This window comes from Nerophis lumbriciformis, linkage group LG36 (genome assembly GCF_033978685.3).
Source record: "Nerophis lumbriciformis linkage group LG36, RoL_Nlum_v2.1, whole genome shotgun sequence".
NCBI classification, from domain to species: domain Eukaryota; kingdom Metazoa; phylum Chordata; class Actinopteri; order Syngnathiformes; family Syngnathidae; genus Nerophis; species Nerophis lumbriciformis.
The window spans coordinates 10,360,429-10,384,106 of NC_084583.2; the positions used below are offsets into that span (position 1 = coordinate 10,360,429).

General features: G+C 41.6%; 1 protein-coding gene and 1 long non-coding RNA gene across 2 annotated transcripts; both read left to right on the plus strand.

The window, feature by feature from the left end:
- The first annotated feature begins 184 nt into the window (after positions 1–184).
- ints5 (integrator complex subunit 5) lies at positions 185–19,562 on the plus strand. Its single transcript, XM_061930451.2, has 4 exons — positions 185–492; positions 8,568–8,820; positions 11,150–13,120; positions 18,449–19,562. The coding sequence occupies exons 1-4, from the start codon at positions 407–409 to the stop codon at positions 19,154–19,156; spliced, it is 3,018 nt and encodes a 1,005-aa protein (XP_061786435.1). The 5' UTR covers positions 185–406; the 3' UTR covers positions 19,157–19,562.
- A 3,281-nt stretch (positions 19,563–22,843) lies between these two features.
- LOC133577102 (uncharacterized) lies at positions 22,844–23,383 on the plus strand. Its single transcript, XR_009811701.2, has 2 exons — positions 22,844–22,894; positions 22,940–23,383. It is a non-coding gene; the product is annotated as an uncharacterized lncRNA (long non-coding RNA).
- Positions 23,384–23,678: the final 295 nt, after the last annotated feature.

Sequence of the window (23,678 nt, forward strand, 5' to 3'; positions counted from 1 at the left end):
AACTGACACTAGATGGCGTCAGTGAGCATCAGTAAAATGAAGTAAAAATCAGTGAAATGAAGAAGACGAAGCAAGGGGTATTTCAAACGAACACTAGATGACGCTAGTGAGTATCAGTAAAATGAAGAAGAAGAAGAAGAAGAAGAAACGGACAGCAGGCGGCGCTAGTGAGCATCAGTTCTTCCCAACGGTGTCACTCGCCTCCGCAGAAGAAGAACAAACTTCCGGCCAAGGAGCGCCCTTTGGTTGTGTTCCTCGGCGCAGTTTGCCAGACGTTCATGCGATAAAGGAGTCTTAATTCATGGGATAAAAGAGTCTTTATCGCTCACTTTAGAGCCGCAGAGCCCCCGCGAGCGTCTGGATGTACAACTTGGATGTTAAAGGAGCTTCTTGATGCACAACTTGGATGTTAAAGGAGCAAAGGATGTCGGTGGTGTTTGACGGGAGTCCTCTGAAAGCCATGCAGAGCTCACACACTCACACTCTACTCAGGTAATATTTTATACTTTATATTATATACTTTATACTATATACTTTATATTATATACCATGCAGAGCTCACACACTCACACTCTACTCAGGTAATATTATATATACTTTATATTATATACTTTGTATTATATACTTTATATTATATTCTTTATATTATATACCATGCAGAGCTCACACACTCACACTACTCTGGCAATATTATATATACTTTATATTATATACTTTATATTGTATACTTTATATTATATACTTGATATTATATACTTTATATTATATACCATGCAGAGCTCACACACTCACACTCTACTCAGGTAATATTATATGTACTTTATATTATATACTTTATATTATATACTTTATATTATATACTTGATATTATATACCATGCAGAGCTCACACACTCACACTACTCAGTTAATATTATATATACTTTATATTATATACTTTATACTATATACTTTATATTATATACCATGCAGAGCTCACACACTCACACTCTACTCAGGTAATATTATATATACTTTATATTATATACTTTGTATTATATACTTTATATTATATTCTTTATATTATATACCATGCAGAGCTCACACACTCACACTACTCTGGCAATATTATACATACTTTATATTATATACTTTATATTGTATACTTTATATTATATACTTGATATTATATACTTGATATTATATACCATGCAGAGCTCACACACTCACACTCTACTCAGGTAATATTATATGTACTTTATATTATATACTTTATATTATATACTTTATATTATATACTTGATATTATATACCATGCAGAGCTCACACACTCACACTACTCAGGTAATATTATATATACTTTGTATTGTATACTTTATATTGTATACTTTATATTATATACTTTATATTATATACTTTATATTATATACCATGCAGAGCTCACACACTCACACTCTACTCAGGTAATATTATATGTACTTTATATTATATACTTTATATTATATACTTTATATTATATACCATGCAGAGCTCACACACTCACACTACTCAGGTAATATTATATATACTTTATATTGTATACTTTATATTGTATACTTTATATTATATACTTGATATTATATACTTTATATTATATACCATGCAGAGCTCACACACTCACACTCTACTCAGTTAATATTATATATACTTTATATTATATACTTTGTATTATATACTTTATATTATATTCTTTATATTATATACCATGCAGAGCTCACACACTCACACTACTCTGGCAATATTATACATACTTTATATTATATACTTTATATTGTATACTTTATATTATATACTTGATATTATATACTTGATATTATATACCATGCAGAGCTCACACACTCACACTCTACTCAGGTAATATTATATGTACTTTATATTATATACTTTATATTATATACTTTATATTATATACTTGATATTATATACCATGCAGAGCTCACACACTCACACTACTCAGGTAATATTATATATACTTTGTATTGTATACTTTATATTGTATACTTTATATTATATACTTTATATTATATACTTTATATTATATACCATGCAGAGCCCACACACTCACACTCTACTCAGGTAATATTATATGTACTTTATATTATATACTTTATATTATATACTTTATATTATATACCATGCAGAGCTCACACACTCACACTACTCAGGTAATATTATATATACTTTATATTGTATACTTTATATTGTATACTTTATATTATATACTTGATATTATATACTTTATATTATATACCATGCAGAGCTCACACACTCACACTCTACTCAGTTAATATTATATATACTTTATATTATATACTTGATATTATATACTTTATATTATATACCATGCAGAGCTCACACACTCACACCCTACTCAGGTAATATTATATATACTTGATATTATATACTTGATATTATATACCATGCAGAGCTCACACACTCACACTCTACTCAGGTAATATTATATCTACTTTATATTATATACTTTATATTTGATACTTTATATTGTATACTTGATATTATATACTTTATATTATATACTTTATATTTTATACTTTATATTGTATACTTTATATTATATACTTTATATTTTATACTTTATATTATATACTTGATATTATTTACTTTATATTATATACCATGCAGAGCTCACACACTCACACTCTACTCAGGTAGTAATATATATACTTTATATTATATACTTTATATTATATACCATGCAGAGCTCACACACTCACACCCTACTCAGGTAATATTATATATACTAGGGATTTCCCGATCCGATATTTGGATCGGATCGGCCGCCGATATTTGCAAAAAAATGCGTATCGGCAAGACATGGGAAAATGCCGATCCAGGTCCAGTTAAAAAAACAAAAAACTCCGCTCCGTGTTTTCCAACGCACCTATTTAAATAGTACATTCCACTTTTCTGCTGCTCCCTAATTTCCGTTCCGCATTTTCCAGCACACCTTCAACACATCCACAGGTCTGTGGATTCTCACGCAGTTGCTTTTAGCTGCTGGCATTACACGACAGGCTCTTCTCACTCTTTCCTGTGTCTCCCTCTCACAGACAGCAAGTGCACCTTCTTACACACTGTCACGTCATACGTCACATACGTATACGTCCTCCCCGAGCAGAGAGGTAGCAGCATGGCTAACGTTAGCTGTGATGCTAGCGCAGCCGTGTGACCAACGTTCTCTCTAAGGTGCTCGCTTGTGCAATTGCGCACTGTTTAAACGTCCTCTGTGCATAGCAATTATATGCCACGCACAAAATCAAATAAAAAAATAAGCGCATAACAATTTTCGACACACGGACACGACAGAGAAAACAGTTTGCGTCATCATTGTTCAAATATTGTAACGTCTGTCGAGACGCTTATCTCCATTCGGTGCCACACGCCCACACCATCAAAATGCCGAGGCAAACATTTCCACATCAACACCGTATGAAAAAAATAGTGATTTTTTTAGTTGTGATTTCCTTCTCTGCATGAAAGTTTAAAAGTAGCATATATTAATGCAGTATGAAGAAGAATGTTTTAATGTAGACATGCAAGCCTTGAAAGAAAATGTTGAAAATCAAAACTGCATTTCCTGCAAATGGGTGCATTTCTACCCTATATTTTAACTTTAGATTTATTCACATATCAAACTCTTTTAGCTGTCTTTTTGACACTTACATCCGGCGCCACCCTCCACACCCTGGATTATAAATAATGTAAATAATTCAATGTGATTATCTTGTGTGATGACTGTATTATGATGATAGTATATATCTGATAGTATATATCTGTATCATGAATCAATTTAAGTGGACCCCGACTAAAACAAGTTGAAAAACTTATTCGGGTGTTACCATTTAGTGGTCAATTGTACGGAATATGTACTTCACTGTGCAACCTACTAATAAAAGTCTCAATCAATCAATCAAAACACGTAGAATCATCATACTGCTGTGATTATATGCATCAAGTGTTCATTCAAGGCTGAGGCAAAATATCGAGATATGTATCCTGTATCGCAATATGGCCTTAAAATATCGCAATATTAAAAAAAGGCCATATCGCCCAGCCCTTGTTTCAATGATGCCATTTCTGTTTGTCATGTATAATTTTGTCTATTTTGTGTTTATCCTTGAATAAACAGGTCAGTTTCTTGTTACCAACCATTGTGTATTATTCAAACTCCCCTAATTCAGCTGGCTAGTTGTTATCAAGAGTACTAAAACCCTTTTCAACATGATTCTGACAACTAAGTAGGCTAAATAACTTTAAACTTTAATACATGCTCGGATAGGCCATTATCAGTCAGTATCGGTATCGGTCAGTATCGGTATCGGATCGGAAGTGCAAAAACAATATCGTTATCGGATCGGAAGTGCAAAAACCTGCATCGGGACATCCCTAATATATACTTTATATTATATACTTGATATTATATACTTGATATTATATACCATGCAGAGCTCTCACACTCTATTCAGGTAATATTATATATGCTTTATATTATATACTTTATATTTTATACTTTATATTATATACTTTATATTATATACTTTATATTGTATACCATGCAGAGCTCACACACTCACACCCTGTTGAGGTGAGGGCTGCAATGTTATATACTTTATATTATATACTTGATATTACATACTTTATATTATATACTTTATATTATATACTTGATATTACATACTTTATATTATATACCAGGGGTGCTCACACTTTTTCTGCAGGCGAGCTTCTTTTCAATTGATCAAGTCGTGGGGATCTACCTCATTCATATATATAATTTATATTTGCTTATTTATGAAATATATGTTTTTTGTTAACAAGTTAAAGGTGTTTAAAGATAATGCAAGCATGTTTAACACATACAGTTAATATTGTTAACAAGTTAAAGGTGTTTAATGATAATACAAGCATGTTTAACACATATAGATTCCTTTCTTTCATGAAGACAAGAATATAAGTTGGTGTATTAGCTGATTCTAATGACTTGCATTGATAGGAATCATACAGTGGTGCTGATAACGTCCGCATTTTCGAATGGAGGAGAAAAAAAGTCCTCCTTTCTGTCCAATACCACATGAAAGTGGTTGGTTTTTGGCGTCTTATTTGTCCAGCTTCCGTACTCCTTTGTATACACTTTACAAGAAATACATTGTCGGCAAACTCCGTAGCTTGTGCACGCCAGCTTTCTGAGACTCTTATTTTGTTAGCGCAGTAACATTGTTTTTTAGTCTGTAATGGAAAATATTTAAAGTGCATCAATTTGCCTGAACAAAAACATCCTCACTTAAACTATAACAATTTTTAGACCGACTTGAAAAATAAAATTAAATAAACTCAACAAAAAATAAAAACATTACCATTAACTCAGGAGCTCAATATACAAAAGACATGATTATTGCTATAACTCTTTGTGATTAACCACATAAGTTATTCTTCTCGCTCCTTTTGAACATGCAATATGTTTTCTTTATTTAATTTTCCTTTAATATTAGTAATGTTTTTTATTTTTATTTTTACAAATGACAACATTATATTGGCGATACTATCTATTTTTAAATAATGTATTCTTTTCTTACCAAATGTATTTGTTCTTTCCATTTTAACAGAAAAAATACATCTTTTAAAAATATCTTTTAAAGTTGAATAATCTCTGATAATGCAACTAATATTATATTATCATACATTCCAAAAAAACAATGAAAATAAATACCTAAATATCTGCTTGAGTCATAATTTCAAAGCACGTCATCCACCAAACTGAAACCATAGAAACAACAATAGCTTTATGGCTCAGTCGCCAGAATTTTACAGTAAAAAAAAGTCATACCGTTTTCCCATTTACAGTAAAATGCTGTAAAAACATCAGTTTTTTAAAGGTAAAATCTTCAGATTTATTTTACAGTTTATGTAAACAAAAAAACAAAAAACAAAAAAAAATATATATTTATATATATATATAATCAAATTCATTGGCAATTGTGTGATTATATATTACCGTATTTTTCGGAGTATAAGTCGCACCGGCCGAAAATGCATAACAAAGAAGGGAAAAAAACATATATAAGTCGCACTGGAGTATAAGTCGCATTTTTTGGGGGAAATTCGTTTGATAAAAGCCAACACCAAGAATAGACATTTGAAAGGCAATTTAAAATAAATAAAGAATAGTGAACAACAGGCTGAATAAATGTACGTTATATGAGGCATAAATAACCAACTGAGAACGTGCCTGGTATGTTAACGTAACATATTATGGTAAGAGTCATTCAAATAACTATAACATATAGAACATGCTATACGTTTACCAAACAATCTGTCACTCCTAATCGCTAAATCCCATGAAATCTTATACGTCTAGTCCAGGGGTCGGCAACCCGCGGCTCCGGAGCCGCATGCGGCTCTTTGATCACTCTGATGCGGCTCAGCAGCTTACTTGCTAAACCCCCCAATTTTCCCTTGAGACTTCCGGATTTCAGTGCCTCTCGCAGAAAACTCCCGGGATTAATATTCAGCGATTTTCACCCTTACAGCTGTAATAAGGGCGTGCCATGATGGTACAACGTTTGGCACTCTCTACAATCTGTATTAACAGCGTGCCAGCCCAACACTTGTTATACAATATACATCTTCTGCTTGCACACGTACGTGACAGCAAGGCATACTTTGTCAACAGCCACACAGGTTACACTGACTCTTACTAATAATGCGCCACACTTTGAACCAAAACCAAACAAGTATGACAAACACATTTCGGGAGAACATCTGCACCTTAACACAACAGAACAAACACCCAGAATCCCATGCAGCCCTGACTCTTCCGGGCTACATTATACACCCCTGCTACCACCAAACCCCGCCCCCACCCCGTGCGTCGGTTGAGGTGGGCGGGGTTTGGTAGCGGGGGTGTATAATGTAGCCCGGAAGAGTTAGGGCTGCATGGGATTCTGGGTATTTGTCCTGTTGTGTTTATGTTGTGTTACTGTGCAGATGTTCTCCCGAAATGTGTTTGTCATTCTTGTTTGGTGTGGGTTCACAGTGTGGCGCATTATTAGTAAGAGTGTTATAGTTTTTTATACCGCCACCGTCAGTGTAACCTGTGTGGTTGTTGACCAAGTATGCCTTGCTGTCACCTACGTGAGCAAGCGGAAACCCCATACAACGTGTGGCTGATCAGGCACGCTGGTTGTATCGGGTGCTATATGCTGAACCATCACGGCACGCATGACGCTGACAAGCGCCATTCATTTAAAACCCACGTGCCGCACCAGCTTTCAAATTCCATATAAAGGTGTGGGCAGCGTGTCTGAGACCCCTGGTTTATACATAGCACAAAGCAAAAAGAAAACTTTGTATGCAGTGTTATTTCATTTAAAATTTCAAAAAAAAATTGCGGCTCCCATTGTTTTCTATAATTTGCAAAACTGGTCAAAATGGCTCTTTGACTGGTAAAGGTTGCCGACACTTGGTCTAGTCTCTTACGTGAATGAGCTAAATAATATTACTTGATATTTTACGGTAATGTATTAATCATTTCACACATAAGTCGCTCCTGAGTATAAGTCGCACCCCCGAAAAATATGGTATACATTTATATTCATATGTTATTTACTGTTACTGCGACGTGGCCCTCGCCCCTTGGCTGTAGATGAAATGTAGTTTTAGTTTGTTGTGTCTTTAAACAAAACAAATATGTAAATGTCAGTGCTGAACCAAAATGATTATTGATGTGCTTTTTGTGATTCCTTGCAGAAGTAAACTTGGCTCTAAGTTTTACTAGATGAGACAAAAGTTTCGAACTACTAACTCGCTCTCTGGTTTGAACTGATCAACAATTTTAATGTGATTTCCATAACAATTGTACGGGTGGGATGGAGCCTATCCCAGTTGGCTTTTGGGTGAGCGGTGGACTACACAATGGACATCACAGTACACAAAAAGAAATCCAATCCAATCCACTTTATTTATACAGCACATTTAAACATGTTTCCAAAGTGCTGCACAACAATATTAAACACAATTAAAAACAATATAAAATGTAGTCTTGGGTTCAATCCCAGGCTCGGGATTTTTCTGTGTGGAGTTTGCATGTTCTCCCCGTGACTGCGTAGGTTCCCTCCGGGTACTCCGGCTTCCTCCCACCTCCAAAGACATGCACCTGGGGATAAGTTGATTGGCAACACTAAATTGGCCCTAGTGTGTGGATGTGAGTGTGAATGTTGTCTGTCTATCTGTGTTGGCCCTGCGATGAGGTGGCGACTTGTCCAGGGTGTACCCCGCCTTCCGCCCGATTGTAGCTGAGATAGGCTCCAGCGCCCCCCCGCGACCCCAAAGGGAATAAGCGGTAGAAAATGGATGGATGGATAAAATAAATATGATTAAAAACAATTTCAAAGGGTAAAACCAGAAACACCACTATTACACTAATGGACAGTTTACAGTTGCCAACTTCCTAAAGAAACCCCAGGAGAGACCTAGTCTTGACATGCTAACCACAATTACAACTAACTCCCTAAATATTCTTTGTCCTGTCAGTGGCCAGGAGCTGTCTCAGGAGATCAAGTCCTTCATCAGTGGCGTGGACACGGTCCAGGGTCGCAAGCTCAGTGTGCGAGAACACGCCCGCTGCGCCGTGCGTCTGCTGCGCTCCGTCCCGGCCTGTCGAGGAGCCGTGCTGGAGCACCTGAGGGGCGTCTATGACGAGCACGTCAACCTCTTTCTGCACACCCTGGAGACGGAGAGTGATGGAGCTTCTGGCATCAGCTTCAACCTGGAGGACATCATTCAGGTGGGGAGATGCAACATCTTCACTATGTAATGTCTCATGTCAGCTTGACAGCAAGGTTGGGTCAGCATACATACATATACATATATATATATATATATATACATAAAATATATATATATATATATATATATATATATATATACTTTCCCATTCTTGTTTTATGTAGAGCTTCAGTCGTTCAACAGTCCGGGGTCTCCGCTGTCGTATTTTACGCTTCATAATGCGGCACACATTTTCGATGGGAGACAGGTCTGGACTGCAGGCGGGCCAGGAAAGTACCTGCACTCTTTTTTTTTACGAAGCCTCGCTGTTGTAACACGTGCTGAATGTGGCTTGGCATTGTCTTGCTGGAAAAGACGGCGCTTAGATGGCAACATATGTTGTTCCAAAACCTGTATGTACCTTTCAGCATTAATGGTGCCTTCACAGATGTGTAAGTTACCCATGCCTTGGGCACTAATGCACCCCCATACCATCACAGATGCTGGCTTTTGAACTTTGCGTCGATAACAGTCTGGATGGTTCGCTTCCCCTTTGGTCCGGATGACACGATGTCGAATATTTCCAAAAACAATTTGAAATGTGGACTCGTCAGACCACAGAACACCTTTCCACTTTGCATGAGTCCATCTTAGATGATCTCGGGCCCAGAGAAGCTGGCGGCGTTTCTGGATGTTGTTGATAAATGGCTTTCGCTTTGCATAGTAGAGCTTTAACTTGCACTTACAGATGTAGCGACGAACCGTATTTAGTGACCGTGGTTTTCTGAAGTGTTCCTGAGCCCATGTGGTGATATCCTTTAGAGATTGATGTCGGTTTTTGATACAGTGCCGTCTGAGGGATCGAAGTTGGTTTCCGGCCATGCCGCTTACGTGGTGATTTCTCCAGATTCTCTGAACCTTTTGATAATATTATGGACCGTAGATGTTGAAATCCCTAAATTTCTTGCAATTGCACTTTGAGAAACGTTGTTCTTAAACTGTTTGACTATTTGCTCACGCAGTTGTGGACAAAGGGGGGTACTTCACCCCATCCTTTTATGTGAAAGACTGAGCATTTTTTGGGAAGCTGTTTTTATACCCACTCATGGCACCCACCTGTTCCCAATTAGCCTGCACACCTGTGGGATGTTCCAAATAAGTGTTTGATGAGCATTCCTCAACTTTATCAGTATTTATTGCCACATTTCCCAACTTCTTTGTCACGTGTTGCTGGCATCAAATTCTAAAGTTAATGATTATTTATCAGTTTGAACATCAAATATGTTGTCTTTGTAGCATATTCAACTGAATATGGGTTGAAAATGATTTGCAAATCATTGTATTCCGTTTATATTTACATCTAACACAATTTCCCAACTCATATGGAAACGGGGTCTGTACTTTGTCATGTTGTTGTGTAGTCCATTGTGTCATGGAGAGAGTTCTTCTTATATGCTTCTGTCACTAGCAAGGATTGCTGACCTACACGTGGCTTTGCACTGTGGAGGGACATTAGCCCCAAGCAATAATTTTACAGTGTGTTTGAGACTGGTTTGTCAAATGTGCGGTGCACAGCTAGAATGTGTCATCGGGAGTGTTAAAAGCTCTATCCTTGGCCAAATTTATTTCATTTATATCGTCTATATTGTGCAACCCTTTGCTGCACTGCTGTTTTCCTTTACCTGCTGTCTTTCAAACAAGACAGCCACGTGCTAGCATGTCAGTTTAGAAACAAGTTCAATCTAAACTGCATGTACCGTAGTTTTCGGAGTATAAGTCGCTCCGGAGTATAAGTCGCACCGGCCGAAAATGCATAATAAAGAAGGAAAAAAACATATATAAGTCGCACTGGAGTATAAGTCGCCTTTTTGGGGGAAATTTATTTGATGAAACCCAACACCAAAAATAGACATTTGAAAGGCAATTTAAAATAAATGAAGAATAGTGAACAACAGGCTGAATAAGTGTACGTTATATGAGGCATAAATAACCAACTGAGAACGTGCCTGGTATGTTAACGTAACATATTATGGTAAGAGTCATTCAAATAACTATAACATATAGAACATGCTATACGTTTACCAAACAATCTGTCACTCCTAATCGCTAAATCCCTTTGAAATCTTATACGTCTAGTCTCTTACGTGAATGAGCTAAATAATATTATTTGATATTTTACGCTAATGTGTTAATAATTTCACACATGAGTCGCTCCTGAGTATAAGTCGCACCCCCGGCCAAACTATGAAAACAACTGCGACTTATAGTCTGAAAAATACGGTAAACACCAAGTGAATAAGTGGTCGTAAATGAAATGGATGTTACAAAGGATGCGTGTTTGTCCACAGGAGGTTCATGGCGTGCTGTCGGAGTTCATTCGCCTCAACCCGCGGGCTTGGGCCCCTCTGGTGTCCAGCTGGGCTGTGGACTTGCTGGGTCAGCTGAGCAGCAAGCATGCCGGCCGAAGGGTGGCCCCCCACTCCTCCAGCCTGAACGAGCTTCTCCAGCTGTGGATGTCCTGTGCCGCCACTCGTTCCCTCATGGAGGCCTACTCTCAATGCTTGGCGGCCATGCTGGCCTGGTGCCCCGACGCCTGTGTGGACGCACTGTTAGACACCTCTGTGCTGCACTCGCCGCATTTCGACTGGGTGGTGGCTCATATCGGCTCCGCCTTCCCCGGGACGATCATCAGCCGAGTCCTGGCCTGTGGGCTGAAAGACTTCTGCTCGTACGGCGCCAAGGACCAAGGGCTGGTAGTGAACGGAGTGGACAAAGGCAGCAAGGTGCCAAAGATCGGCTCGGTGGTGGGAATCCTGGGACATCTGGCGGCACACCACTCGGACAGCATACGGAAAGAGCTGCTCAGGATGTTCCAGGAGAGCCTGAGCCCTTCCAGTCCCTTGTCCCCGACTTCATCCTCCAGCTCCTGGGAAGGTTCCCCTCAGCTGCGTTGTGCTGCAGTACCATTTCTCCTGCAGCTCGCTGCCATGTCCCCGAACCTCTTTGGTGCCGTGTCTGCTGAGCTGGTGGAGCTGCTGCGGCCTCCACTCCTGCTGCAGCTGCACAGTTTGCTGCAGGGGCTCCCCAGAGAAGAGCTGGACAACATGCTGGGCCTGGCCGTCCACCTCATATGCCAAAGCCCATCAGGGGGAGCTCGGGTCCTGCGCTTCCTGGCGGACACGGCCACGCCGGCCTCGGTCATCATCTCCGGTCCCACGCCGTCCCCGCACGAAGGTGTGCGAGAAGGCTGCGACAGCCTGCTGCAGATGCTACTCTTGCACCTCCACAAGCTTGTGTACAACCGCGCAGAAGGGGCCGACGGCCACCCGCATCACTCCCATCAGCCGCAGATCGTCATCCCATTCTTGGAGGAGCTGCAGACGCACGTGGGCGAGCTGTGTGCCGAGACGCTGAGGCTGGAGAGAAAGCGCCACGTCTGGCTGCATCAGCTCCTCTGCCTGCTGTCCGTGTACGGAGGTCCCAGCGTGGCCACAGAAGCTCTCTGTCAGCTCCTCACTCAGGCCCGCAACCCAGAGGAGCTGGCCCTGGCCTGGCAGCTTCACAACAACCTCTCGTCCTGCATGGCGGGCCTGGTTGCAGCCGCCGTGGCTCACTGCGTGGCCCAGATCCACACGCACATCCTGGGACCGCGGCAGCTGAGGCAGCTGCTGCTGAACCTGGCCACCGTCATCCAGAGTCAAGATGAAGACAGAAGAGGAACAGCAGATGCTCAGTCCACAATGGCTGTCCAGGCGGGGTCCGCCGTCTCCCTGCACCTCCATGATTTCAGCCCACTCCTCCTCCACGGCGACCCGGCGGTATCCCACGCCTCTGCGCGACTCCTGTCCGCCAGTCCGCTCCCTCGCGCCTCCTCCCCGGCACACCTGCTTCTGCTCTCACGGGCCGCCGTCGCCCATTTCTTTCTGGCTCTTCGGCGGCGAGGGGAAGCGGGGAAGGTGAGGACAGACGGCGTGCAATCGGCCGAAGCCGTGAGCTGCTCAGTGCAGTTGCTGTCCCGTTTTGCCGCGTACTCGCCCCTCACTCTCAAGGCGGTGCTGCAGCAGCTGGTGGAGGGAGTGCTGCATAAAGGCAACGTCCACCTCTTCGGAGGGCAGATTGCAGACATGGCCGGCGCTCCTGTGCCATCACACTCAGGATCCCCCGATGTCGGCGCCTCCCTCTTGGATATCAACTGTCGTTTCGGGACGACGGTCAACTTCTCAGGAAGCGTGTGGTCCGTTTTCCACGCCGGGGTGATCGGCAAGGGACTGAAGACTCCAACAGACGTACCTCAGCCTGACCCGTCAGGCGTCATCCAGGTAAATACAATCTAACTAGTACACTTTCATTGTCTCATTTGCTTCCAATGATGTCTCCCAATACAGCCTTTTCCCTTCCGATACGATAGCGATGAAAGATATCAGAATGTCACAGTACGAAATGATCACAGTACTAAGGACACAGTATGATATAATTGCGGTATATGAAAAAAGAAAGACTAAAACATGCATTGTATGGCAGAGATGTTTAATTACACTTATTGTAATTAAAGACGAATATAGTGCTCAAATGTTCCAATCATATTTATTACTACAAACTACGGCTGAAAACTGTATCATGATTTAAGTTTTTTATATTGTTCAATAGCGATAATTACCGTATTTTTCGGACTATAAGTCGCAGTTTTTTTCATAGTTTGGCCGGGCTCCAGTGCGACTCATATATGTTTTTTTCCTTTATTATGCATTTTCGGCAGGTGCGACTTATACTACGAAAAATACGGTATTTATATTTTTATGACGTACGGAAAATATGGACCAGGAGAAAAATATATTAAATGTTAATATTTTTATTTCGAATGTAACATTCCTCTGATTATAATCTCCTCGCCTTAACCGAGTCTGTTTTGTCTTGGAACGTAACGCCTCGCCTGAGTTTGTAAAGAACATCATGTCATGGCTGTCTTCAGTTTCCAATCATTTCTACCGTATTTTTCGGAGTATAAGTCGCACCGGCCGAAAATGCATAATAAAGAAGGAAAAAACACATATAAGTCGCACTGGAGTATAAGTCGCATTTTTTGGGGAAATTTATTTGGTAAAAGCCAACACCAAGAATAGACATTTGAAAAGCAATTTAAAATAAATAAAGAATAATGAACAACAGGCTGAATAAGTGTACGTTATATGAGGCATAAATAACCAACTGGTATGTTAACGTAACATATTATGGTAAGAGTCATTCAAATAACTATAACATATAGAACATGCTATACGTTTACCAAACAATCTGTCACTCCTATTCACTAAATCCCATGAAATCTTATACGTCTAGTCTCTTACGTGAATGAGCTAAATAATATTATTTGGTATTTTACGGTAATGTGTCAATAATTTCACACAAAAGTCGCTCCTGAGTATAAGTCGCACCCCCGGCCAAACTATGAAAAAAACTGCGACTTATAGTCCTAAAAATACGGTACAACTCTTATTTTTTTGTGATAGAGTGATTGGAGCATATACTTGTTGGTCACAAAAAACATTCATGAAGTTTGGTTCTGACATCACATGGACAAAGATAAGACCTTCTGGAGGAAAGTTCTGTGGTCAGATGAAACAAAAATGGAGCTGTTTGGCCACAATACCCAGCAATATGTTTGGAGGAGAAAAGGTGAGGCCTTTAATCCCAGGAACACCAGGCCTACTGTCAAGCATGGTGGTTGTAGTATTATGCTCTGGGCCTGTTTTGCTGCCAATGGAACTGCTGCTTTAAATGGGACAATGAAAAAGGAGGATTACCTCCAAATTCTTCAGGACAAGCTAAAATCATCAGCCCGGAGGTTGGGTCTTGGGCGCAGTTGGGTGTTCCAACAGGACAATGACCCCAAAAACACCTCAAAAGTGGTAAAGGAATGGCTAAATCAGGCTAGAATGGAGGTTTTAGGATGGCCTTCCCAAAGTCCTGACTTAAAGATGGGGACAATGCTGAAGAAACAAGTCCAAGACATTTATCCGAACTGCAGCAATTTTGTGGTCAAAAATTCAAGCAGAAGCTTGTGGATGGCTACCAAAAGCGTCTTATTGCAGTGAAACTTGCCAAGGGACATGCAAGCAAATATTAACATTGCTGGTATGTATACTTTTGACCCAGCACATTTGCTCACATTTTCAGTAGACCCATAATAAATTCATAAAAGAAGCAAACTTCATAAATGTTTTTTTGTGACCAACAAGTATGTGCTCCAATCACTCTATCACAAAAAGATAAGAGATGTAGAAATGATTGTAAAGTCAAGACAGCCATGACATGATGTTCTTTACAAGTGTATGTACACTTTTGATCACGACTGTATACAGCAGACCTGGGCAAATTAAGGCCCGGGGGCCACATGCGGCCCGTTAAGTTTTTCAATCCGGCCCGCCGGAAATTCCCAAATCATTTTTTTAGATCTTCAAGATGTAAAGTGTAGCTGCCATTATGATGTGCAGTGATGTTTTCTAAAGACCGTAAGTCTTCAACTATACTAAGTCTTTCAATGGTTGGAATCTGAGCTTTTGCATGATATACTAGTTACGAAGGTAATCAAATGCGTTACTATGGTAATCTAATGAGTTACTATGGTTATCTAATGAGTTACTATGGTAATCTAATGAGTTACTATGGTATTCTAATGAGTTACTATTGTAATCTAATGAGTTACTATGGTAATCTAAATCACAGCAGCTCAGATGAGGCACCAAGCAGGGTGGGTGGGAAGCGTTTCTGTATAGTTTTTCAAGAGCGGGCAGCCTGAAATGCGGAAGGAGATTTTTACAACTTAGTTCTAAAGCTTAGTGATGTATCAGATATGTCAGATTGGTGTGTTTTGTTTTTTTACCCTTCTCGTTCATATTTTGCTGTTTGTTGCATTTTTTTGTGTGATTGTAAAATATGTGGATGGAGAGGTGGTGTGAAGTTCATATGTTGTCAATATTCTGTGTTTTATCGTTCATAGTTAATATTGTAAATCCAAATTCTTTATTTTCATGTACATTCTGGGTGTCTCATTCAGTAAAAAAAATGTAAAATTCCATTCAATTTTTAAGGCGGTCTATCACAAAGTTTTTAGCATTCAGACATAGAGATAAATGCGTTAAAATGTAATATCGGAAATTATCGGTATCGTTTTTTTTATTATCGGTATCGTTTTTTGGGTTGTTTTTTTTTGTGTTTTTTTTTATTAAATCAACATAAAAACACAAGATACACTTACAATTAGTGCACCAACCCAAAAAACCTCCCTCCCCCATTTACACCCAGTCACACAAAAGGGTTGTTTCTTTCTGTTATTAATATTCTGGTTCCTACATTATATATCAATATATATCAATACAGTCTGCAAGGGATACAGTCCGTAAGCACACATGATTGTGCGTGCTGCTGGTCCACTAATAGTACTAACCTTTAACAGTTAATTTGACTAATTTTCAATAATTACTAGTTTCTATGTAACTGTTTTTATATTGTTTTACTTTCTTTTTTATTCAGGAAAATGTTTTTAATTTATTTATCTTATTTTATTAATTTTTAAAAAAAGTACCTTATCTTCACCATACCTGGTTGTCTAAATTAGGCATTATAATGTGTTAATTCCACGACTGTATATATTGGTTGATATCGGTATCGGTAATTAAAGAGTTGGACAATATCGGAATATCGGATATTGGCAAAAAGCCATTATCGGACATCCCTATTCAGTAGAGATGCGCGGATAGGCAATTATTTCATCCGCAACCGCATCACAAATGTCGTCATCCATCCGCCATCCACCCAACCAACATTTTATCAAAACCACACCTGCCTGCCATCCGCCCGTTGTTATATATCTAATATAGACGATGCAAGGCATTAGTGAGGTTATAAAGCTTTTGCCTGTTAAAGAAAGGAGACTGATCCAATGTAGCAGAGACGTTCAATGCTTGCCACGCGTTAGTGGCTAAGAGATATTAATGCGTGATAATATTATTTATCATTATTATAGTATTATTGTCATTTCCATTAAGAAAGTGTTGACTATTGTTGCCAATGCCGTCAGATCAGGAGTGCGTTCCTCACACTTTGTGTGCGCAGTTGCAGCAAGCAGAACGATGCTTTTAAGAAGTTAAAAAAATGTTTTAGAAAGACTAGGCCTATATTTTCGTTAGGTAAAAAAAAAATTCTGAATTTATTTCAATGAATATTAACTTGTTAACGTTATAATGCTCAAATAGGGACGAGGGTGGGGTGCACAGTGAAGCAGTGAACAATTTTGTGACAAAGATGAACCTTTATTGATTGATCTGCAGCCATGACAAAATATCAGACAATCTCCATTGTCAACGACAGGCAGGAAAATAAAGATAAACACATAGCCTATGTTGTAGGCATATAGGCTCATACGTTTTTAATTTGAAATAAAAAAATAAATAAAAAATGTGTCTCATAAGCCTTAGGCTGTCAATCACGCGCACAAACTTAAATTATACAATAACATATGTATGTCATCCCTATTTAAACAAAAATAAATTAAATAAATAATAATAAATTACCTGCAACTTATTGGCCAAGGCAAAAAGCTGAAGGGGGGAAATCAAACCCATCAGACTGCACTTTATCATCAAACTTGAATTATAATGAAAATAGACGGTCACGACAAACAAAGCAGGCTAAATATGCTTACATTGTTGCCAATCGGAGATGCGCTTCACTTGAAAGCGAGGCCAAATAATTAACACACAGTAGTATATCTCGAATAGAAAAAAACACAATAAACAACGCAATTGCCTTAATTCCTTTGCATTGTAGTGCGCCCAAACAACACGTAACCATCAAAATTATTCAGCTGACCGAACTCAATATAGGTTAGACATGGGCTTATTTGGTATAGCCTAGGTAACGTAGACTAATTCGTTTAACATATCCAACCGTATGTCAACTTACTTTTTTTTTTGTTAGCACTATGCAGGAATAAAATGGCATCTACAGTGCCAGGATTCAGGCGAGAGCGCCTGACCTCTAAAATGCACCCTGCTGCGCTGAAGGAGCGCTCACTTGCGCCACTTGTTGCTGGGACGCATAGGATTCTCTTGGCAAGGTGTTGTAGTCGTGGGAATGATTGTCCTTGTTTCCCCCAAAAGGAAAGTAGATTTTCCTCTGCTGATCCGTCGAGATGGAAGTTTGTAGAGGAATAATCCTCTACTTCATCAACAAGCACAGGTGTATCCTCCTCCCATTCTGTGAAGTCAATCCTTTTCTTTTTCGGTGATGCACCATCAGCTCCACCTAAAGGACCGATAAAATCTATACGTTTTTCGTATGTGGGTAACATTTAACTATGTATATATATTTCCGAATTGGTTCAACCGCCCGAATCTATTTACAATCTATTTTTTTCGTCATGTCACCCGCCCGACCCGCGGATTACCCGCGGACTCCGCGGTTGTGTCCGCAAACCGCGCATCTCTACTATTCAGACATTATTGTGTGGTTTTGTATTAGTGTTCCTAAAAATCAGATATACCGGCCCCCAGACACATTTTTCTATCTAAATTTGGCCGCCGAGTTAAAATAATTGCCCAGGCCTGGTATAAAGTGTGTGTGTACTAATTGTGTGTTTGTCATCTCTTTAGAACATCCAGACTCTGCTGACTGTCGTGGTCCAGTGTTGCAGCTCCTCGGGTCTCAGCGGCTCACGGACGCCGTCAGACCCCGACGAGCCCCAGCCCATCAACGCCGAGGCAGCCAAAGTGGTCGCCGTCACCCTGGTGGAGAACGTGTGTCCGGACGTGGCCAACGGGGAGCTGTCCTGGCCTCCAGAGGACCACGCCCGCACCACGGTGGAGCGAGACATTCACATCCGCCGCTGCTTCGAGGCCCACCCTGTGCTCTTCCCCCTGCTTCAGGTGGTGGCAGCAGGGCGCCCGGCTCTCTGCTACTGCTCGGCCATGCTGCGAGGCCTCCTGGCCACCCTGCTGGCCCACTGGGAGGCGTGTCGCGGGGCCTCATCCACGGACTCCTGGTGGCACCTGCAGGCCTCCTGCCTCCTGGTGTCCTGCATGGGAGAGGGCCAGCTCCTGCCTCCTGTGCTGGCCAACGTCCACGAGGCCTTTCCGCACCTTGCTCCCTTCGAGGTGCGCCTGCTGCTCCTGGCGGTCTGGGAGTATGTGAGGGCCAACGGTCCCATGCCTCAGAAGTTCATCTTCAACCCAGAGAAAGGTCTGTTCTGCAGGGATTTCTCTCGGGACGGTGACGTGGCGCGATACGTGTCGCCCATCCACAGTGTCCTGCACAAGAACATTGACAGACTGGGACACCTGTGCTGGAGGTTTCAGCTCTGAGACATTGCTTCATGACTCCAGGAGTGCTGGAGGTTCCAGCTCTGAGAGACATTGCTTCATGACTCCAGGAGTGCTGGAGGTTCCAGCTCTGAGAGACATTGCTTCATGACTCTAGGAGTGCTGGAGGTTCCAGCTCTGAGACATTGCTTCATGACTCTACGAGTGCTGGAGGGTCCAGCTCTGAGGCATTGCTTCATGACTCTAGGAGTGCTGGAGGTTCCAGCTCTGAGACATTGCTTCAAGACTCTAGGAGTGCTGGAGGTTCCAGCTGAGAGACATTGCTTCATGACTCTAGGAGTGCTGGAGGTTTCAGCTCTGAGACATTGGCTCATGACTCTAGGAGTGCTGGAGGTTTCATCTCTGAGAGACATTGCTTCATGACTCTATGCGTGCTGAAGGTTCCAGCTCTGAGACATTGCTTCATGACTCTAGGAGTGCTGGAGGTTTCAGCTCTGAGACATTGGTTCATGACTCTAGGAGTGCTGGAGTTTCACCTCTGAGAGACATTGCTTCATGACTCTAGGAGTGCTGGAGGTTCCAGCTCTGAGAGACATTGTTTCATGACTCTAGGAGTGCTGGAGGTTCCAGCTCTGAGAGACATTGCTTCATGACTCTAGGAGTGCTGGAGGTTTCAGCTCTGAGACATTGCTTCATGACTCTAGGAGTGCTGGAGGTTCCAGCTCTGAGAGACATTGCTTCATGACTCTAGGAGTGCTGGAGGTTCCAGCTCTGAGACATTGCTTCATGACTCTAGGGGTGCTGGAGTTTCCAGCTCTGAGACATTGCTTCATGACTCTAGGAGTGCTGGAGGTTCCAGCTCTGAGAGACATTGCTTCATGACTCTCGGAGTGCTGGAGGTTTCAGCTCTGAGACATTGCTTCATGACTCTAGGTGTGCTGGAGGTTCCAGCTCTGAGACATTGCTTCATGACTTTAGGAGTGCTGAAGGTTCCAGCTCTGAGACATTGGTTCATGACTCTAGGAGTGCTGGAGGTTTCAGCTCTGAGAGACATTGCTTCATGACTCTAGGAGTGCTGGAGGTTTCAGCTCTGAGAGACATTGCTTCATGACTCTAGGAGTGCTGAAGGTTCCAGCTCTGAGACATTGCTTTATGACTCTAGGAGTGCTGGAGGTTTCAGCTCTGAGACATTGGTTCATGACTCTAGGAGTGCTGGGGGTTTCAGCTCTGAGACATTGCTTCATGACTCTAGGAGTGATGGAGGTTCCAGCTCTGAGAGACATTGCTTCATGACTCTAGGAGTGCTGGAGGTTCCAGCTCTGAGACATTGCTTCATGACTCTAGGAGTGCTGAAGGTTCCAGCTCTGAGACATTGGTTCATGACTCTAGGAGTGCTGGAGGTTTCAGCTCTGAGAGACATTGCTTCATGACTCTAGGAGTGCTGGAGGTTTCAGCTCTGAGAGACATTGCTTCATGACTCTGGGAGTGCTGAAGGTTCCAGCTCTGAGACATTGCTTTATGACTCTAGGAGTGCTGGAGGTTTCAGCTCTGAGACATTGGTTCATGACTCTAGGAGTGCTGGAGGTTCCAGCTCTGAGACATTGCTTCATGACTTTAGGAGTGCTGAAGGTTCCAGCTCTGAGACATTGGTTCATGACTCTAGGAGTGCTGGAGGTTTCAGCTCTGAGAGACATTGCTTCATGACTCTAGGAGTGCTGGAGGTTTCAGCTCTGAGAGACATTGCTTCATGACTCTAGGAGTGCTGAAGGTTCCAGCTCTGAGACATTGCTTTATGACTCTAGGAGTGCTGGAGGTTTCAGCTCTGAGACATTGGTTCATGACTCTAGGAGTGCTGGGGGTTTCAGCTCTGAGACATTGCTTCATGACTCTAGGAGTGATGGAGGTTCCAGCTCTGAGAGACATTGCTTCATGACTCTCGGAGTGCTGGAGGTTCCAGCTCTGAGACATTGCTTCATGACTCTAGGAGTGCTGAAGGTTCCAGCTCTGAGACATTGGTTCATGACTCTAGGAGTGCTGGAGGTTTCAGCTCTGAGAGACATTGCTTCATGACTCTAGGAGTGCTGGAGGTTTCAGCTCTGAGAGACATTGCTTCATGACTCTGAGAGTGCTGAAGGTTCCAGCTCTGAGACATTGCTTTATGACTCTAGGAGTGCTGGAGGTTTCAGCTCTGAGACATTGGTTCATGACTCTAGGAGTGCTGGAGGTTCCAGCTCTGAGACATTGCTTCATGACTTTAGGAGTGCTGAAGGTTCCAGCTCTGAGACATTGGTTCATGACTCTAGGAGTGCTGGAGGTTTCAGCTCTGAGAGACATTGCTTCATGACTCTAGGAGTGCTGGAGGTTTCAGCTCTGAGAGACATTGCTTCATGACTCTAGGAGTGCTGAAGGTTCCAGCTCTGAGACATTGCTTTATGACTCTAGGAGTGCTGGAGGTTTCAGCTCTGAGACATTGGTTCATGACTCTAGGAGTGCTGGGGGTTTCAGCTCTGAGACATTGCTTCATGACTCTAGGAGTGCTGGAGGTTCCAGCTCTGAGACATTGCTTCATGACTCTAGGAGTGCTGAAGGTTCCAGCTCTGAGACATTGGTTCATGACTCTAGGAGTGCTGGAGGTTTCAGCTCTGAGAGACATTGCTTCATGACTCTAGGAGTGATGGAGGTTCCAGCTCTGAGACATTGGTTCATGACTCTAGGAGTGCTGGAGGTTTCAGCTCTGAGAGACATTGCTTCATGACTCTAGGAGTGCTGGGGGTTTCAGCTCTGAGAGACATTGCTTCATGACTCTAGGCATGCTGAAGGTTCCAGCTCTGAGACATTGCTTTATGACTCTAGGAGTGCTGGGGGTTTCAGCTCTGAGACATTGGTTCATGACTCTAGGAGTGCTGGAGGTTTCAGCTCTGAGAGACATTGCTTCATGACTCTAGGCATGCTGAAGGTTCCAGCTCTGAGACATTGCTTTATGACTCTAGGAGTGCTGGAGGTTTCAGCTCTGAGACATTGCTTCATGACTCTAGGAGTGCTGGAGGTTTCAGCTCTGAGAGACATTGCTTCATGACTCTAGGAGTGCTGGGGGTTTCAGCTCTGAGAGACATTGCTTCATGACTCTAGCCATGCTGAAGGTTCCAGCTCTGAGACATTGCTTTATGACTCTAGGAGTGCTGGAGGTTTCAGCTCTGAGACATTGGTTCATGACTCTAGGAGTGCTGGAGGTTTCAGCTCTGAGAGACATTGCTTCATGACTCTAGGCATGCTGAAGGTTCCAGCTCTGAGACATTGCTTTATGACTCTAGGAGTGCTGGAGGTTTCAGCTCTGAGACATTGCTTCATGACTCTAGGAGTGCTGGAGGTTTCAGCTCTGAGAGACATTGCTTCATGACTCTAGGAGTGCTGGGGGTTTCAGCTCTGAGAGACATTGCTTCATGACTCTAGCCATGCTGAAGGTTCCAGCTCTGAGACATTGCTTTATGACTCTAGGAGTGCTGGAGGTTTCAGCTCTGAGACATTGGTTCATGACTCTAGGAGTGCTGGAGGTTTCAGCTCTGAGAGACATTGCTTCATGACTCTAGGCATGCTGAAGGTTCCAGCTCTGAGACATTGCTTTATGACTCTAGGAGTGCTGGAGGTTTCAGCTCTGAGACATTGGTTCATGACTCTAGGAGTGCTGGAGGTTTCAGCTCTGAGACATTGCTTCATGACTCTAGGAGTGATGGAGGTTCCAGCTCTGAGAGACATTGCTTCATGACTCTAGGAGTGCTGGAGGTTTCAGCTCTGAGACATTGGTTCATGACTCTAGGAGTGCTGGAGGTTCCAGCTCTGAGACATTGCTTCATGACTCTAGGAGTGGGCTGCAATGTTGCTATCGCTCTCCTTCACTTTCCTACTTCCTGCTGTCTGCATGTCTTTTTCTACCATATTTTTACTCCACTTTTCCTCTTTCTGCGAGCCACACGCACTTAACGCAACATTCTTAGGTCATTAAAAGCCTCATGTAGAGAGGATTGCAAATTGACTGATCCACTTTTCTTTCAAGCTTGGCCATATTCAAATAAGCTGGAATAAAAAAGAACATTCTCATCAGTCTTGAATATGTGGGACACATTATTTAGACTGTGGATGATCTTACTACTTCATGTTAAAGATTGTGATCTTGATTATTTTGGTTTGAGGCTTCACTATGCGTCCTCAAAAGAGACTTGAGAAAGAATCCAAGCTGTATTTTTTTTTAAATAAAGTTTTCCAAAAACTTTATTATTAGCAATGCTTTGTGCAGCAGTTATATTGTTTTCCTTTAATGTCTGTTGGATGCTTTTTGATTGAAGTTACGAATATTTGTACATATAGTGGCGGTCAAAAATGTACATCCACTTGTAAAGAACATCATGTCATGGCTGTCTTGACTTTACAATCATTTCTACAACTCTTATTTTTTTGTGATAGAGTGATTGGAGCACATACTTGTTGGTCACAAAAAAACATTCATGAAGTTTGCTTCTTTTATGAATTTATTATGGGTCTACTGAAAATGTGAGCAAATCTGCTGGGT